The 20600-nt window shown below is 39.8% G+C and overlaps 1 protein-coding gene across 1 annotated transcript in view; it reads right to left on the reverse strand.

Annotated features, from left to right (window-relative positions):
• The window catches only part of DOK6 (docking protein 6), a gene marked incomplete at its 5' end in the record, with an annotated part of 261663 nt that overhangs the window by 156443 nt on the left and 84620 nt on the right, over positions 1-20600 (reverse strand). Inside the window, one exon of the mRNA XM_080611655.1 lies at positions 17145-17252. Within this exon, the coding sequence (XP_080467781.1) occupies positions 17145-17252 (108 nt within the window). The remainder of the gene's footprint in view (positions 1-17144; positions 17253-20600) is intronic.

The following is a 20600-nucleotide window of genomic DNA, read 5'->3' on the forward strand; positions in this document are numbered from 1 at the left end:
ACCTAAAATAATTAAGGATGGAAACCAAATTTATTTGACTAGCTTTTGTTATGCTTCTTTAAATGCTGTATTGTTTCACAGTGTTTGTAAATGAAAGTTACCAGGTCAGAACAAGCATATTAAGTAATACCAGCTACCTTTAATAGGCAAAGAAGTAGTTTTGCCAAGCCAAGTTACTTTACTTCCTCTCAAACTGTGATGCTGTGATATTCCCAGGATTGAACTGCTGCCTAATCCATAATATCAAATAGCTTACTGGTATTATTCTGGTTTTGGCTGTTAGCCTGGTGTTTTAAAGGAATAGTTCAAATCTGATATTTTCATGTGTATGGGCCTCTTCCCTTTTCAAACATTTTAATTAGGATTTTTAAATACATACCGAGAAAGAAATGCCTTTATACTTCAAAAGGTATTTTTATAGAGTAATTACTGTCCTAAATAATATTTGAAATATATTTTCCAATCTGACCTTTCATTTTGATGTGCAAGCTGAATACCAGACTACTGTGTTAGTATAACATTAAAATAAAGGGGGGAAAAAAACACCTTCTGTAAAATTTAGCGTTGACAAAAAATTTAAATAACTAATGCCTTAATGTTAAAAGAACACTCTAATTTGAAACTCAGGTTCACACTTGAAAAATAACACCACGCTAGAGAGAAGGCAGAGAGGGAAGATGATTCACAACTGAAATAAAGTAGGTTTCCCAATTATGTTTCCAAGTTTCAGCTGGAATTAAAAAAAGATACTTTCAATATCAAACTTCCTGCTAGAGTTACTAGGTATGCAAACAGTAGCACTGTGAAACAAAATGGGGCATTTCATTACTGTAGTTTAATTATCCAAGTACAGCAATGAGACAATGCTTCATAATGAACCTGTAAATGAATTAGATCATTAGATGAGTTTTAATAGCCTTATGAGGCTACTAAAATATATTGGACAGTTAGAAACTGTTTTCATTTTTAAAAGTTTTCACTTGTAACATTCTCAAAGTACATGACTATGTCCAGATCTTTCCTAGTTTCTGCCCAAAGGTATTGTTTAATTAAAAGAAATATGTTATTGGTCTTCGAATAAATAGAAAAGGAGAAATGTACTTTTCCAAAAATGCCTTTAAATTTTCCTCTTGGTTTACTTAAATTGGCTAAATTGCAATAATTCCCAAAGTTATCTTGTTAGATAAGGTCAGTCAAAAAAGTGTTCATTAACACAGACCACACTTCAAAACAATTACAAGCAAAGTCATGCTTACAAAATATAACTTTGCTGAATGCAGTAGAAGATGGCCATATAATTCTTCCTATTAAACTGCTAGGTATAACCCTAACTAAGCAATCTCTCACTGCATTGACAAACTGGGTGAGGAGTGCTAAAGGATACAAGTAACCATAGGCTTTCAATGCACATAAATTATTTTGGTTGTATCTATACTGTACATTATGCCAGTGGCTGAATCCTAGGTTTAACTCCCCTTTTTATCTCTTTCAAACTGTGAAGGCCTTCAGCTCAGGCTGTAGCACCCTTCAGCCCAATCTTGATACCATGGGGGAAGCCTTGGGTCAAAATTAGTTGGGAAAGGCTACCTTAACTTCCCTTGTACCACTCACGGGAAAAAAAAAATCATGGTTGAGAGGCATCTCATGATCCAGGTTTTAAGGACCTCTCTGATGCTGGGCATTTCTGAACTATATTCAGGAAAAGAGAAATTACTTTAGCCAGGAAAGGAGAAGGGACATCATCATCATTTTTGCCCTCACTGTTTCTGGCTCTTGCTTGATGCCAAAGGTGAGGAAACTACACACAAGCAGAGAACTCAGCTGGGTGCTCTGCCCCATAGCTGGCTGTGGACAACAGCAAGTGGTACAAGCCCATGCCTGTACATATAAAAGCACAACCACTGCCATATCCATTAGCTTAATTTTGTTTTGTTTTGTTTTTAGAAAGGATTAAAACTATAAATATAAACCCACCACAAAAAAACTTCACCCCCTTTGATTTTTACAGGGTGTAAATATGCCTCAGTGCCTTTAAAAAATAATCCCCATCCCAATTCAACAATGCCAAAACTGGTATTTTGATGCTCTTCTGAAATACAAACATATATATTAGAGGCATTTTAGAAATTCTGAAGGAAGTATTAAGAGCACCAGATTGCCTATGAAATTCTTGATGCTCATCAAAAAAAATGCACCAACTGGATGCAAAAATACCAGATGTAGAAAGAAAATTCATTTAAATTAAACTAAACTCAGCACATGCCTGTACATGTATGGATATTTACATGTACTCAAAGTGGTCCAGAGGTCTTCAGGAGAAAAAAGTGAAAAAGAGAAAACGGCAATAGGGAGAAATGAAGAAGAATTTAAAAAAAAAAAAGAAGAAAAGAAAAAATAAAATGTCAGTAAATTGAAAAAGATGAAAATGAAAGATTCTGAACAGAAATGCAACAGTTTTTTTAGGATTTTTTTAAAGAAGTAGTTCTAAATTTTTTACAAACTTTATGAAATGTTTTAATTTTATTTGCTTCTAAAATTAACTGAAATTTGTTAGATGATAATTTGAAAACTCTTTCAGCTTAATTGCCACTGGGGAAAAATTAATTTTGAATATCTATTATGACAATTACATGCAGCTACATTTTCAACTCTAATGCATTTTTAATAACCTCCATCAGCCAGCGATTTGAATTTCAAATTTTTTCTATGAAAAAGTAAAGAAGCAAAGTAAAGAAGAAGTAAAAATCAGATAGCTTTCTGCCAATTTTCATAATAAATTGCTCTTTATTTATGTTGCAAAGCCTCCTTTACTATAAGCAAATCAAAACCTTACAAGAAATTTAGCCCTCCTAAGACTTATTATCTTCCTGTATTAAAAGAAATTAAATTACAGTGCCAAAACTGTCTGCCCTCCCTCATATACCATAACCTGCTGTTTGTACCTGCTTCCTTTTACAGCTATTGCATAAGGGACCATGCCTCTTGCCATTTCCACATCAAAATGTAAACATTTCCCAACAACACAGACACGTAATTCATAGAGCTTCAAGGGAAAATGTTGTCATTAAGAAAAAAAAAAATCTTCACATAACATGCCTTTATTAGTGTTATACACAGCAGGCAAATAATTAGGTCTTTAACTTTCATCAAGAACTTTTATTATTTATGTAGTATATCTACTTTCTACACTTGAGTAGTGAAAGTGCACACACACAGTATTGCAAAAATAATAATAAATCTAGTGCTGAAAGTTAGGAAAGGAAGTCTTAAATATTACTTTGACTGCTAGGTCTGCAAGTTTACTCCACCATTTTCCTGTTGTTTGTATGGCAGTGGGCCCGTCTTTTATCTATGGCATTCCTACTCCATATTAAGACAAGTAAATACCTTTATGTTTATTGGCACCTCTTCTAAACATATTATGATACACATTGTCTTGATTATATGATCGTATTTGATTTTTCATAATGGTTTTTAACCTCGGTCAGAATAAATGTTAAATACCATTCTGTTGAATAGAGGCTTTATAAATTATGTTTTATTCTCATAACTTCATTGTTTTTCTGACTTAATGGTACACTGATTATGCTTTGGTTTCTCTCATGGTTTTTCCATAATGGTCATCACACAAGTATGTTTCATACAGATGGTTTCACAAATGCCAATTTCCTTTCACACCTTCCTCACTTCTGAAAGGTGTGGATTATATTGACAGGAAAGGACAAAAGAAACAGTATGATGAAAACAAATGAAAAAAAATGTCCTTTAAACTTTTGGTCTTAATTTGAGATATCCAGGATTCAGCTTTTCAACAACACTCGCATTAAGAAGGGCAGCTTAGTGCAAATCTCCACTGCAGAATCCAGCTGTTTTATAACCTAGCTTAACTGTTATTCTTGATCTTTCGCCAAGGACCAGTGGATATGTCCTTCAGAGACTTTATTTCCAGTCTCTCTTCTTGTACCAATCCAGCAGCTTCATCTGGGTACCTGGTACTGAAACCCTTGCTTCCAAACACAGGGTCTTCTTATCTCAGAACTTGCCACTCCTGGGAAACATCCGAGAAGTGCATATCTCCCAGCTGCCCACAACAATAATGTAGTGTTATTAGACAGCAATGTGCTTTGGTGTAAAAATCTGAACAACCCCTCTTGCTTTTTCTTAATGTGAATCTGTGCTGCTGCACTGATTCTCTTTGCAACAAATATAACTGAGCTGAAGAGACTAACCATATCCACACTTTTTGCTTCCTGGTCCACCTCCTTTTCATTGTCAGATTCTTCTTTCTGCACCAGTCTCCTAGATTTTGTGCAAAGTCAATTAAAATAGATTTATTTACCCTTAGTAATATACACTTTCGTTACCACTTTCCCATGCCTTTCTTCCCTTTAGCAGTTCTCATATCAATTCTTTGAACAGCCAGCTTTGAACTGCCTAAAGCTCTTGGTGTTTCTCCCAGATATCTAATTGATAAGGTGCTCTTGTAGGATGCCAGAGCATTTATTCCTTTACTTTTCTTCTACATTCTAACATTTGGTCTGCTTCTTCTCTAAGCTTTAATTCAGCAATTTTCCTTTCCATCTTACCTACATATCAGAGTATATATATACAGAGAATGGCCCCATGATCTCATCCCAAACACCTGACCCCAAACTAGTCTTCAGAAATAACAAGCAGCTATAAGAGTGAATGTCAGGCTTTAGCCTTGGAAGAACTTGAGAGAACATATTTCATTACTCAGGAGAGAAAATTATCTGAATGTTCATCATATATGAAGCTTTACAGATAACATGAGCCATTTTAGATGTCAAAGTCAGAAGTGCTTCTAACAAATATGCACAAAACATGGGTGCGCAAAGGTTTTAAACTTTGCTAAAAGGTGGACAGATTTTCATGGCAAAACACAATATACATAAATTAACATACAGACCATTGTGTTCTCTACTATAAAGCAGTAACACCAAAACATTTCAAAGAAATAGCTCTCTTCAGACTGTTTTAAAAGACACTAGGAAGGTTAAGTATATATTTTTTTATCACTAGAAAAAACTGAAATACGCTCAAGAGAGGGCAAGAGCAGTTTGACAAAATACACGCAACACGGGTATATCAAAAGCTTATAGAAACCTCGGTGATACATCCTTCATAGTTCATAGAAAGGTCTAGGCTGGAAGGGACCCCTGGAGATCATCTGCTCCAACCTTGAAAGCAGAGCCTTTGATTAGGTTACACAGGGCCCTGCCAAGCCAGATCTTCAGGTCTTCAAGATTTCCTCAAGCTAGGAAATACTGACCTCTCTGGTCAGCCTGCTCTAATGTTTAGTTCTTTCCATTGCTTTTCTTATGGGTTTGTTTTTCCTTCTTATATCCAGCTAATTTCCTCTGAAGCAACCTCTGCCCATTGCCTCTTGTCCTTCCCCTAAGCACCCTTTAGAAGAGAGCACAATTGCTCTCTTCACAATTGATAAATTGCTGAGGTGAGTAGCTCGAGAGAGGACGCCTTCAACACCGAAGTGGGGAGGAGATCAATGTCCCGGAGCCTCTACTCAGAGCGGCCAGAGCCACTGAGGGAGCCTCAGGTCCTTGACAGGACTTGACCAGGAGCCGGCAGCTCAGCTGACGCGAGCAGGGACTCACAGGGGGCGGAGCCAGGAGGAGCGGCGCCAGCTCTGACTGGGTAAAAACCTGCCCCAGGGAGCGCGAGTGACCAGGAGCGTGATGATCGGGGTGGGTGAGGCAGTTTGCGCGGCAGTTCGCGCGGGCAGGCGAGCGGGATGGTGAGTACTTGCCATATGACCAGGGCCCGGTCTGGGAGCTCTGCTCTGGCTGCCCCAGCGGTGGGCAGCGTAGGCACCCAGACAGAGCCGATGAGAGGGGAGGCTGCAGTGCAATGCTCAGAGTGTAGTGAGTGTCTGCACTGGTCTTGTGAGGGCACAGTGCCCAATGGGCAGGGCTGCACTCGGTGCTCCCTGGTGGAGGTCCTCCTGCAGCAGGTGGCTGAGCTGCGGGATGCTGTTAATAGGCTGCAAGATATCAGGGAAGCTGAGAGGAAGCAGGACTGCCTCCTCCAGGCCCAAACTGTGCAGGGGCCTCAGGCGTCCCCTGAAGCTCATGGAGGAGTGGAGGAGGCCGTTAACCCAGGAAGCTGGGAAATAGTAACAACAAAAAACAACAAAAAGAGGAAGAGGACAATTAAAAACCAGGGGCTTCCTCTTAAAGCTGTTGTCCCCACCCAGAACTGCTTTGCTGTCCTGCAGGGGGCTAAGAAGGAAGGTCATTTGCACCAGAAACAACCGGCTGGTGCGCCAGTAAAGAAGATCACTACTGGTGCTGCCAGGAAAAAGAGACGGGTCATAGTGGTAGGGGACTGTACTTTGAAAGGGACAGAGGCACTCATCTGTCGGCCTGACCCGGTCTCGAGGGAGGTGTGTTGCCTACCTGGGGCATGGATCAGGGATGTTGCAGAGAGGCTGCCTGCTCTAGTGAGTCCCACGGACAATTACCCACTTCTGGTGATCCATATGGGTGCTAGTGATGTTGATAGAAGTAGCCTGGAGAACATAAAGAAGGACTACAGAGCCCTGGGAGAGGAGGTTAGGGGCTCTGGAGCTCAGATTGTCTTTTTGTCAATTCTCCAGGGTACAGGGGGAGACCTTAAAAAAGCTAGGAGTACTGGCCAAGTTAATAAACGGTTAAAAGGATGGTGCCATAGTCAGGGGTTTGGGTCTTTTGAATACGGGACCCAAGTTTGTAGGCCAGGTCTACTGAGGGCTGGTGGAGCTGGTCTGACAAAGAAGGGGAAGAGTGGTTTTGGTAGGACGCTTGCCAGGCTGGTCAAGGTTTCTTTCAACTAGTGTGTTGGGGGAGGGGGGCATCGTTTCATCGCAACACACCCAGTCAGTTGCCAGCACCTACAATAAATGCTTGGAGCGATGCAGAGATATTCCAGCTGCTCCAGCCAATGAGCCGGCTTCATTTGGAGCTCGGCTCAGATGCCTCTATACAAACGCCTGTAGCATGGGGAACAAACAAGAGGAATTAGAGATGTGTGCACGACTGTGGGAGTATGATACTGTAGGCATCACAGAAACATGGTGGGATGGCTCCTAGGACTGGAGTGTTGGAATGGAAGGTTACAGGCTCTATAGAAAAGACAGGCCTGGCAGGCAGGGAGGGGGAGTTGCTAATTATGTTAGGGATAGGCTGGAGAGTATGGAACTCTGTCTGGGGACACGTGAGCAGTCGACAGAGAGTTTGTGGGTCAGGGTTAAAGGGAGAACAGCGATGGGGGACATTACTGTGGGGATCTGTTACAGACCACCTGATCCAGAGGAATCTATGGATGAAGTGCTCTATAGGCAGATAGGAACAGCCTCACGCTCACAGGCCCTTGTTCTCATGGGAGACTTCAACCACCCTGACATCTGTTGGAGCGAAGGTACGGCCCGGCACAAGCAATCCAGGAGGATCCTCAATTGTGTGGAAGACAACTTCCTTCTGCAAGTAATAGAGGAGCCGACAAGGAGAGGTGCCATGCTTGACCTCGTGCTCACCAACAGGGAAGGGCTGGTTGGAAATGTGATGCTCCAGGGCAGCCTTGGATGCAGTGATCACGAGATGGTCGATTTCGAGATCCTCAGGACAGTGAGAAGAGTGTGCAGCGAGCTCACTGCCCTGGACTTCAAGAGAGCAGACTTTGGCCTCTTCAGGAACCTGCTTAGTAAGGTTCCATGGGATACAGCCCTAGAGGGCAGGGGGGCCCAAGACTCTTGGTTATTCAAGGATCACCTGCTCCAAGCTCAGGAGTGTTGCATCCCAACTAGAAGGAAGTGCAGCAGGAGGGCCAGGAGACCTCCTTGGACGGATAAGGAGCTGCTCAGGAAACTTCAGAGGAAAAAAGAGGCTTATAGAAGGTGGAAGCAGGGACAGGCGGCCTGGGAAGAATACAGGGATGTTGTCTGGGAAGCTAGGGACCAGGTGAGGAAGGCTAAGGCCCAGTTAGAATTGAACTTGGCTACGGATGTTAAGGATAGCAGGAAGGGATTCTATAGGTACGTAGCGGGTAAAAGACAGACTAGGGACAACGTAGGCCCCCTTCGGAAGATATCGGGAGAACTGGCTACCCAGGATTTGGAGAAGGCTGAGGTTCTTAATGACTTCTTTGCCTCGGTCTTCACTGGCAAAGGCTCTGACCGCACCACCCAAGTCTTGGAAGGTGAACGCAGGGACTGTGAGAATGAAGACCCTAGGCCCACTGCAGGAGAGGATCTGGTTCGAGACCATCTTAAAAACCTAAATGTACACAAGTCCATGGGACCTGACGAAATCCATCCACAGGTCCTGAAGGAGCTGGTGAACGAAGTTGCTAAGCCACTGGCCATCATATTTGAAAAATCATGGCAGTCAGGTGAAATTCCCAACGACTAGAAGAAGGGAAATATAACCCCCATTTTCAAGAAAGGGAAAATGGATGACCCAGGGAATTACAGACCAGTCAGTCTCACCTCTGTGCCTGGCAAAATCTTGGAGCAGATGCCCCTGGAAGGCATGCTAAGGCACATGAAAAACAAGGAGGTGGTTGGTGACAGCCAGCATGGCTTGACTAAGGGGAAATCCTGCCTGACCAATTTGGTGGCCTTCTATGATGGGGCTACGAAACTGATGGGAAGGGTCAGAGAAGTTGATGTCATCTACCTGGACTTGTGCAAAGCGTTCGACACTGTCCCACATGACATCCTTGTCTCTAAATTGGAGAGACATCAATTTGATGGGTGAACCACTTGGTGGATAAAGAACTGGCTGGATGGCCGCACGCAAAGAGTTGTGATCAATGGCTCAATGTCCGCCTGGAGACCGGTAAGGAGTGGTGTCCACCAGGGATCGGTGTTGGGACCGGTCTTGTTCAACATCTTTGTTGGTGACATGGCCAGTGAGATTGAGAGCACCCTCAGCAAGTTTGCCGATGACTCCAAACTGTGTGGTTCGGTTCATATGCTGGAGGGAAGGGATGCCATCCAGAGGGACCTTGACACGCTTGTGAGGTGCGCTGATGCCAGCCTTATGAAGTTTAACCATGCCAAGTGCAAGGTCCTACACCTGGGTCAGAGCAATCCCAGGCAAAGCTATAGGCTGGGCAGAGAAGAGATTCAGAGCAGCCCTGCAGAGAAGGACTTGGGGGTGTGGGTCGATGAGAAAATGAACATGAGCCGGCTTCAGTGTGCGCCCGCAGCCCAGAAAGCCAACCGTATCCTGGGCTGCATCCAGAGGAGCGTGACCAGCAGGTCGAAGGAGGTGATCCTGCCCCTCTACTCTGCTCTCGTGGGACCTCACTTGGAGTATTGTGTACAGTTCTGGTGTCCTCAACATAAGAAGGACATGGAACTGTTGGAACAAGTCCAGAGGAGGGCCATGAGACTGCAGCACCTCCCGTATGAAGACAGGCTGAGAAAGTTGGGGCTGTTCAGCCTGGAGAAGAGAAGGCTGCGTGAAGATCACATCCCTTCCAGTATCTGAAGGGGGGCTATAGAAATGCTGGGGATGGACTCTTCATCAGGGACTGTAGTGACAGGACAAGGGGTAACAGGTTCAAACTTAAACAGGGGAAGTTTAGATTGGATATAAGGAAAAAATCCTTTACTGTAAGGGTTGTGAGGCACTGGACTGGGTTGCCCAGGGAAGCTGTGAATGCTCTGTCCTTGGCAGTGTTTAAGGCCAGGTTGGATGAGGCCTTGGGTGGCATGGTTTAGTGTGGGGTATCCTGCCCATGGTAGAGGGGTTGGAAATAGACTATCTTAAGGTCCTTTCCAACCCTAACTGTTCTATGATTCTATGATTCTACATCCATTTCTCACTTCACAAACCGTCATCAAAACTGGAAAGCTGTAATTAGATATGCACAGGCCTTCTCTCCTCACTAGTGCAAACCCAGATCCTTTAGCCTTTCCTCATGTCAGCTTCTACAACCTCCAGTTTCCTCACTTGCCCTCTGCTGGACCATCTCCATTTTTTTTATGTCTGTCTTGAATAGAGCAGCTAGGGGATGAGAACTGGACACGATATTCCAGGTATGGCTTAAAATGCATTCAGTGGAGAATATGCTGCCCATACTCTTGTTGAGGCAGCCCAGGACATGGTTTGCCTTCATTGCTGCCAAGGCACAGGCTCAGATCACTGCCCAGTGGGATTTTCGAGGCTTTTTCAGCAGAGCTGCCCTCTAGCCACTGAGTCCCCAGACTCTTTTGCTGCTTTGGTTATTAGGTTTCAGGTGCAGAACTTCATGTTTATCTTGGTAGAGGTCATGGAACCTCCATCCCTGCAGATATTCAAAACTGGATGTGGCTGTGATCAACGTGATCTGACTGGTGCTGCTTTGAGCAGGAGATTGAACTAGATGGAAACCAGAAGTCCCCTTTCAACCTGAATTGTTATATGGGTCAATGACATTTTGAAGTTTTAGATCATAATTTTTATTTTTTTCCCCCTCCTGCTAAAATGTTTAAACAACCCTTCACTGTCCAAATATTTTTTTGTAAAACAGTAAAAAGTTCCATCTACCTCCTTGTTTTAATATTTCACATAATGGGAATACAGGCTCCTATTTAAACAGATAATTTTGAAGAGTAGTGTCACTTTTGCTGCAAAACTATGCCCACACTCAAGTACTACTATGAGTTTAATACGGGTACATCAATCTTCATACAAGAAGCACTACTAACATGTCTTAGAGTTGCTTTGTGCTACTAGTAGAGACTTAGAGATGATCTTTACTTCTCCCACTGTTTATTCCCTCCTTGATACTTAGATTCAGCCACTGATGGCACTGATGAATTCAAAGCCACCTATTGACATAAATTCTTTATATACCCTGTGAGTTGACACTTCTAATTAATATTAGAAATGTCTTTGAGGTTTCGAAGGATTAATAGAGTCCTACACAGGAAGAGATTCATAGGGTCATTTAAGCATTTTAGGTTTGAGCTTGTGGGAACTCAAAGTTCTATCAGCATTCTCAACTTGTAGATTTCTTCACTACATTGTTAAGGAAAGAAGATGTTATTGCCTTAATACAATCTTTGTTGAAAGACATTTTGTTTTATTAGTTTGCATGCTGCCCTTTGATGTGCTCAGACTCTATTAACAACTTTATTACCAGCAGAGCCACAATTATTCCTGCAGTTTGCTTTTGATGCATAGAATGCTTGCTTTGAATGATTACATTGCTCAAATACTTTTATATTTTAAGAGGGATCTGATAATTACTGCAAATCTTACTGTTTGGTGTGCAGAACTGAGTAGTTTTACTAACAGTTATTCATTTAAATAGAGTTCATTTTAATTTTATCAGCCGAGAAATAGCTGCCGATGAAAGCAACGTACTTTGTAGCCTTCCCATACCAATCAGATGATTTTGCTAGAAGACAAGATATGACACAAAAGTGCTGTAAACAAATATTTGAAGAGAATTACATTACAAAATGGGGAAAAAAGGGGATATAGTTTCAGGAAAATTTAGTTATCTCTGCTTTGGAAGGCTCAGCAAAATAAGGGTGTGAAAACCACACAAAGTACACCTCTTTCAAAAGCTAAGACTTAGAGAAAATGATTGTTAAATTCTCGATTCTTTGCAGGCAAAAATTGACAAAATATTATTCAAAACTAACAGGCACACATGCCTACACACATTCACTGGACTCCTAAGAAAATACTACATTGACATCACTATTCTGAAATTTTCTGGAAAAAGTCCTAGGCAACAAAACTTTTAAAGAACAAGGATAAGGAGAGAAGAGGAAAAGGACAAAATAGTCTAAATCTGGGATTGTTCTCAAGGTAAAAAATCTGGTAGTGGTGAATGCGACCAGATCTTCACAAGGTACTCATATTTAGCTTTTGTCTAATTTGAATATTTGAGTGAGTTTAACCAGATGAGAAAATAAAGACTTCATGAGGAAATTTAGATCAACTAACAATTCAAGCAGAATGGTCAACATAGCAAAACCAGACAGATTTGAAAACCAGAAAGCATAAACATTATACGAAGAAATGAGGAAGTGAGGAAGCAGAATCCAAATAATATTCAAATTTGGATGCAAATCAAGTGTTATATCTTATCACAAAATCACAAGAACTCAAGCCTAACAATTATAGATGTTTATCCAACTTCCTTTTGAGAATGTCTTTCCATCTGAGAAGCAACGCAGCAATCATGAATAATAGTAGTAGCATTCTAGATTAGAGGTCCATAAGGATATTTGCATAACTTTGTCTTTGTGATGACCAGGAACAACATAAGAGGCTGAAATGCTCCACAATAAAGCAAAAGTCTTGGACTAAACTAGAATAAACAGTAGGCTAGTTCACATTTCTTTAACAATAAGAATCTTTATTTAGGCAACCTGGTGGTGGACAGAGAACCCTTAAAAAGTAAAAAAACAAACAAACAACCCAAAAGTAACTGGGTAAGCTGAAACAATCAGAAAGAAGTTCTTATAAGGATTATGATAATGCTACCATATGTAAATATATTTGGTTTTCATCATAGACTTGTAATTACATTTAAGAATAGCATGGGCTATCACATAGATGACTGTGGCAAAATTCGGTGTTTCTCAAAGTTATCAGGAATTCACTTACCCTGAATTTTTTTTAAGTGAATAACCACCTCATGGTTTAAGGCCATTTCAATTAGAGACTAGCAACTGTGCTGTAGAAGAATCTTGTTCCTGCATACTGAGTTTTTAAACACAAGAAGAACCTGTCTCCTCCCGTCTCTTACAAAACAGGACTGCTAATGCACCACAGAAACTCTGGGTGTGTGTTTCTGTGTGCATGTGCACAGGAGACCTTATTACTGAGATCCAATCAAGAAACTGCTGCAGCTGGTACAAGAACTTGTCATAAATCACTGGGATTGAATTACATAAATCACCATTTTCTGAAGCCAGTATTTAGCATTCCACAAGTTTCTTCAGCACAATCAAGCAGTGAAAGAAAAAGTGTAATGTGGTTCCCCTTGTGTGGGCCTGGCCACAAATTTGATTTAGCAGATCACAGCTAGTAGGTTACTGCTAATCTCTTTCTTGATTATTACTTATTTTTGTGGACACATATTATATAACATGTGCTTTAGACCATCTGTTCCATAGATATTTTTGGCTATCAGAAGTCATTGCTAAAATGTTCTGCAATTTATTTTATTTTGCTTTTGCAGGTTTATATAAAGCACATGAGAATCAAACATAATAACAGGGAAAAAACCCAAACAAAACCCAACAAAAATATCTAAAATCTAAAAATCTTATTCTACTTTGATCTTGCTAACTTGAAATTCAAAACCTTAGAAATAGCTGTTGTTGACATAATCTTGAAGTAACAATCTTTCATACTGGGGGAATTAAATCAGTAAGTCTTGAACTCAGTGCCAGACCACCAATTTATTTATTTGAAGGGTAAGCACACCAGCATTGACAGATTCAAGCTGCTCTTGCTCCAAGACAGCTATATCTTGTCAGGGACAGACCTAACTCACACCACCTTCACATTGTGTGAAGGTTATTTACCTTATTAGTGAAAGAGAAGCATGCATTAATAAGACTGGAGATTTTACAAGTAATGGAAGAATTTACTTCTGTTGGTTCCCATTTTGGAGTTTATGGACTACTATTATTAATTCAGCTATGTAATCCTCTAAATTCCCTTTAGGCTCTTGAGTGAATATGTTCTCCATACTTAGCAAGTGATCATTCTGTGTAGCTGGAGTTAAAATATCTATGATCAAGTTCATGATACAGAGAAATCTCTGCAGAATCCTCCCATGCATACCTACACCAGAGCACATCAGTTTCCTCTTCAGTAAACTCCAATGCAAACGTGCTAATTTCTATTCTCTTGCTTACACATTTCCTTTATACTCTGGGGTCTTTGGCAAGCTTTTTGCTCCTGATGGGTCAGAATCTATATTTATGAGGTCCTAACTCTTCTGGCTAGTTGCTCTTCAAGCTCTACTTTGTTCTTTCTAATTCTGCTTTAACAATTAATTGGCCAAGTTTGTAATGCTTCCTAGTTTATTTGGATACAATTCAGGTTCTGAAGTTTGATCTCTTGTTTCTAGTAAACTTCATGTTGCTACTTGGCCATGTTCAAGGGAAAACAGTACAGCGAAGCTATAACTTAGCTGAATAAGGGTGTACTGATCTAAATCTACAGTAGTGAGAAGTTTTAATTTGATACCAGAAACTGGAATGAACAGATGAGGTCATGTTTCGACTAATGAATGTAATATTCACTGTTACTGTCAGGAAACACTTGTCTATAAGGACTCATGCTGTTACTGTTATTTATAATAAGAAAATTACTAGGAAAAATACCAAAGCAATGCACAACAGCATTAGAGAATTTACAGAATAACAAATAAATCCACATGTGTACTGGGGAATGCTGGGTGGTGGTGGAAAAGAAGTCCATTTTCCAAAGAGACCAGCTTATTTGCTCATTAGAAAATGTTTATTTAGGATAATGTAAAGTAGAATCATAGAATGGTTAGGGCTGGAAAGGACCTTAAGATAATGTAGTTCCAACCCCCCTACCATGGGCAGGGACACCTCACATTAAACCATGTCACCCAAGGCTTTGTCCAACCTGGTCTTGAACACCCCCAGGGATGGAGCATTCACAACCTCCCTGGGCAACCCATTCCACTGCCTCACAACCCTCACAGTAAAGAATTTTTATCTTAGATCCAATCTAAACTTCCCTGTTTAAGTTTGAACCCGTTACCCCTTGTCCTGCCACTACAGTCCCTAATGAATAGTCCATTCCCAGTATCCTTGTAGGCCCCCTTCAGATACTGGAAGGCTGTTATGAGGTCTCCATGCAGCCTTCTCTTCTCCAGGCTCAACAGCCCCAACTTTCTCAGCCTATCTTCATACAGGAGGTGCTGCAGTCTCCTCATCATCCTCGTGGCCCTCCTCTGCACTTGTTCCAACAGTTCCATGTCCTTTTTATGTTGAGGACACCAGAACTGCACACAATACTCCAAGTGAGGTCTCACGAGAGCAGAGTAGAGGGGCAGGATCACCTCCTTCGACCTGCTGGTCATGCTCCTTTGGATGCAGCCCAGGATACGGTTGGCTTTCTGGGCTGCAAGCGCACACTGAAGCCAGCTCATGTTCATTTTTTCATGGACCAACACCCCCAAGTCCTTCTCTGCAGGTCTGCTTTGAATCTCTTCTTTGCCCAACCTGTAGCTGTGCCTTAATTCTCTTAGCTTCATGCTACCAGTCCTGTTTTGGGGTTTTTTGGGTTTCATTTGATTGGTTGTTTTTTTTCAGCCACTTCTATAATTCGCATTGCCCAGTACACGGGTTTATTACATAAGCATAGAAAATATATAGCCTTCTATGTAAAATGCTTTAAACAAGAATTTGATTTGAGCTACATTTCAAGCTCAAACATGGAAAAGTTGAGTCCTTCATAAGTTACTTCTATTGGGGTACTGCTTGTGATCCTGGATACTGATTTGAATGCAGATAAACCAAAGGTATTAATTTTTGTTATGTTTCCACTTGAGAGGTAAATTTTTCTGCTCTGTGTAAGAAAGCTATGAAACCTGTACAGTTTTACACTACTTAAGACTATGTGTTACTCTTAGGTGCTTTCCTAAGGTAACCTAGACTGATCTGAATCATAGAATCATGATATTCTGGGAAGAAGGCTTTTTTAAGATTTTAGTTTATTTCTCATTACCTTACTCTGATTTGATTGGTAATAAATTAATTTTCCCCAAGTCAAGTCTGTTTTGCCCATGACAACAATTGGTGAGTGATCTCTCCCTGCCTTTATCTCAGCACACAAGGCTTTATTATATTTTCTCTCCCCTGTCAAGCTGAGGTGGGGCATGAGAGAGCAGCTTTGGTGGGCACCTGTCATCCAGCCAGGGTCAACCCACCACTGCTATAAGCCCAAACCATCCAAATAATCCTTTTAAAGGCCCATAATTAAATAAATTAAATAAATTAAATACAGTTTGGAAGTAAATGTTTTCTGAAATTTATGCGGAAGAGAAGAATCACATTTGCTTGACTGGACCTCCTACACACAGGAGCAAACATTGTCATTGTGTTACATCTGTGAAAGTGCTAATAGTCTTGTACATGTCAGCCCTAAACCTGTATAACAATATAAGATCAGAAGTTGGTTTTTTCACAATATGAAATTACTGAGGCTGTTTTTCTTAGAAAACATTCACAGGATAATTGCATGCTAATTATTATATACCCTTTTTTTATTTAAATATACCAAGAGGTTACTAGAACTTAAAGGCTCCTTTGTAGTTGTTTGATAAACAGCATTAGACCTGCCTTCAAGAGATCTAGACTTACATCCACACTCTTCCCGTGCTTGCAGCATGACCTTGGTTAAGTCAACTTTGTATTTAAACTTGCCAGTTTTAATGTAACATCTAATGCTGGTAAGACATAAAGCTAAAGGTGACTGGATAAAAGAAAATAATACAAGCACAGAGCCCTGCCCTGTTTTAAGATTAGCTAACTTGCAATCTACTGACTGACTTGGAGAGCTGACAACAGAAACTTAGAAAGAAAAACCGGCGCTCACATATCTTGTTTTCCATCACAGAAGTGATAGTGACAGAAAAAGAAGGGAGAATCTCATTCAGAATCCTGAATTTTTAGCCTTAAAAATCTTAGCTTTCAAGCTAACAGAGCTTGAAAATCTTCAAGAGTTCTGGGGAAAATGTTACATATTCAACCAGTGTTGCCATTACAACAGAGGCATCTGGCATTTTCAGAATTTGTTCAATACTTAAGGTAATAACTAATAGTTAAAAATTTGATTAAGCAGCCATTTTTTCACATTTCCAAAATACTAATATTTAATTAAAAAGCCCATCAGTCTGTCACTTCAGACACTCTGGGAGGTTTGTGCTCATCTGGAAAAAAACCAGCATGATATCTCACCTGTATCACTGAGATTTACAGACGTTTAAGTGTGCCTTTAGTGTCACAATTAGGTTTTCAACCTGATCCTTAGTATATTCTTTGCAAACTAGCCATATCAAGAACACACTCTTCCCAGGAATAGCGATAAAGAGGTGATAATTCAGTTCATGAGAAAGGCATGACTTACTTTGTGAAAGTTCCTGAAATATGCTGCTTTCTCATCTGGAAATTTTTCTAGTCTCCTGGGTCCTTTACTGGAAGCCTTCTTGAAAACCAACCAACAACGCCTGAAAATCTGCAAATGAAATCAGTGGATTACATTAGCTTTTCTTTACAGGTGGACAGTACCCCACATGCATTCAGTTACATAGTTGACATGGAAAGAAATTTTTAAATTACAGTATTTTATTTTAGAAGTCTGTAAAATTTTGAGAACATCAATTATTTCTACACGAGTAATCAAAATTCATCAATTTATACATATTGTCAGTCCTTTGTAGACTTTCTTCCTTTGATTTCTTTCATGCATGCCCAATTTAACAATTCCTGAATTCAAGTAAATCTATGAACTTTGGATACATAAAGAGTTATAAGGCTGTCATTAGAGAAATTTCAGAAATCATTCCATGCATTTCTAGCTTTCGTGTTTATACTCTATTTCTGCGAGAGTACTGATATCACTGGGAAACTTTGCTTTTAACAGAATACAGTAATCAGCAGGCAGTTAGTATAAACTTGTATGCACAGAAAAGGAAACACAAGGTTGAAATGAACACCAATGTGACCATTACTGGACAACAACATCTAGTTCTCTCACTTTACTAAATTATAAACTTTCTAAGGAAAAACTACAAAGATTATTAAAGTTTGGGACCAAGTTGTGAAAAATAAAACCCTTCAGAAAGCACAAACCAAAACAATATTATCCTCTCATTTTTATGAGAAACACACTAGATTTTGTTTAAAATGTTTTTTTCAGCAACAAGGGTACTTTATTAGACTATTTACCAAGCATTCTGATAGTATTGCCATAACAAGAAGTTATAAATCAGGATTGAATTATCAAATAAGAATACATTTGCAGTTTAAAGTGAAGCTGATTAAGGATAATCCTTTGGACTACATTATGCAAGTAAGGGATTCAATATTAATCTAGTTTTATAATCTATGAAAACAGTTTTCTGCATTCTCCTTTTCAGTACTTGCACAGTTTATAAACAATAACATATGGGTTTTTATGTAGTTATTTCAAGGATACATATACTGTCATTATAAAAAATAAGCTTAATTAACTACACTCTGATAGAATAATACTGACTACTACTGTTGCCATTATCTCAATTGAGTGTTACCACACAAAGTGTTTTCTTTTAAAAAACCTACCATTGAACTACAGTATCAATATGTTTAATTATGAAGACATTTGGAAGAAAAGATAGCATTTAATGAAATTCCCTGCAAGTATACTTCTTAGAAATCATACAGGTTTTAGGCTTTTTCTACTAAGACTGTAAAGTGGCAACTGTACAACTATACTTCCTATCTCAGAAATTACTTCACCTGACCTGGGGGAAAGCAAAGACAAGATCATATTTTCAGAAAAAAAAAAAAAAAAAAAGAAAGACATTACACTGTGGGACATCATAAACCATCTTTACTACATAGTAATTTCTTCAAACAACATCTTGGCAGTGTTGCAACTTACTTTATCAAAGCAACAGCACTGCTCCCACAGTTACCTTCTGATTAACCTATATTAATGCTTCATAACATTATGGTGTGAAAAGCTTTATACATAGGTAGAGGATATCCACACTACTTTGACCTTACTAAAAGCAATAGCCCCAAATGTTCAAATGGAACATATTTATTCATTTAATAAAAGTATCACTTTTAATAATATTCATGGCTCTTCTGGGATCTGAGTTGTTTTGGGTTTTGTTGCTTTTTTTTTTTTTTTAATCCATCTCTATTTTCAGTTCATCTCTCTTCCTCTGTGGAAAGTCTTTTCCTAAGAATTTTTTTTATGAGGGTAAACCCATTGTCTTAATCTCAAATCTTTTATTGATTATCCTCCCTCAATGGTCCTCAAAGACTTCCCTTTAGAAAAAACAGATCAACCTACAGGCTCCATCATCAGTGGCAGTGGGTTTCAGTAGTCACAGAATCCACATTTTACAGGTGACCTGAATTTTTGACAACTGGTGATTAGGTTACAGAAGTTTTGTCTTAGCTGACTAAGAAGCTTTTTGAAGGGTAAAAGGTCATCTAATGCGTACACCAAAGCAATCCCTTCAGTGACAAATAAGCAGGGTCTCCTGAACGCCAACTTCAGTCTTTTTTCACTGGATATCAATCTAGGACAGCGTGGAAGCAAGCATGAGGCTTTGCAGCTAAAGTAACAAAATCCAAGAGGGAGGCCTTGACCCTTTTACTAGCGGGCAACGTGCTAGTGATCTTTAAGGATGATACTTATTAGGCCTTTTTCCAGATTTCAGCACTGGTATGAATTCAAAGGCTTCAGCACATAGACTGTGGGAATGAAGAGGCCTACCTTTTAAAGGAGAACATTGAACAGCAAGAAGAACCGTTAAGTTTTACCTTTAGACTGTTACTCCTTCAATTTAATGACATCTGGTTTTTTTTCCAGACCTTTAGGGAGCGGAGAGATCTGAAGAATGGAATGGATTGAAGAGGATTCCTGATGTAGTGTGTACATACACAAAGGTACATCCTTGCATTTCAATTTTGCTTCTTTTAAACTACTTCAAAAGCTGGTATAAACGTATACAGTTCCACTTCATTTCAGCAGCATTTTCCCTTATTACACCAACAGACAGTTTGTATCTCAGTGTTTGAAAAAGCATTAGCATATGAATTTACCTATAAATATGGATAAATAGGTGCAGATGCGAGCACACAGCAAACAAACATTTGCGTTTCATAAAGCACTTCATTGTTGTACAGAAGTCTACTCAATTATTCACAAACTGTGAGATACTCTTTTATCCCTGGCCTACTTTAGGATGCCATTGGCTGTAATCAAAACTTCTGAAAGACTTCTAAAGTCCTCAGATAATTGGGGTAGTCACTGTAAAAGAAAGCAACATCAGGCCTTTAACAACAGAGAGAATAAGAACCACTCAAAGTGTTGTCTTCATAATATTTAGTATTTCCTGTGAGATTTAAGTGATCATTTAATCAGTTTAACAGCAATCTTGAATGAGCACTCACTGCTCAATGAATGTGATTTAAGAATTTTGTATTGAGGGCAATGCCATTGCTTTTTTCTTGAGTAATTCAGAAAGATAGTACTAAGTACATGGTATGTTTAGGTTACCTTTTATTAAAGTATCCATTAGAATGACAAAATTTGTTCAGTATAAACCTGAGAAGGATTCTATTGAAATTACCTGCTGAGTCCATGGTATAGAAGAACCTCTTTAAAGAACACCCTTCCTCTCTGTTTTATAAAATCCCACTGCCTGTGCAACTATATATCTGTAAGTGATGGCAGTAACTCTGCACACTTATGCTCTGGTGACAACCAATCCAGCTGCCCCTTGCAATATTGTACAGGAATGATTTTCACTACGATGTACAAGCTTGCAGGGGACCATAGTCTCTGTTTCTAAGGCTGGAC

This window comes from Psittacula echo, assembly GCF_963264785.1.
Source record: "Psittacula echo genome assembly, chromosome: 2".
In the NCBI taxonomy this organism is placed as follows: Eukaryota; Metazoa; Chordata; class Aves; order Psittaciformes; family Psittacidae; genus Psittacula; species Psittacula echo.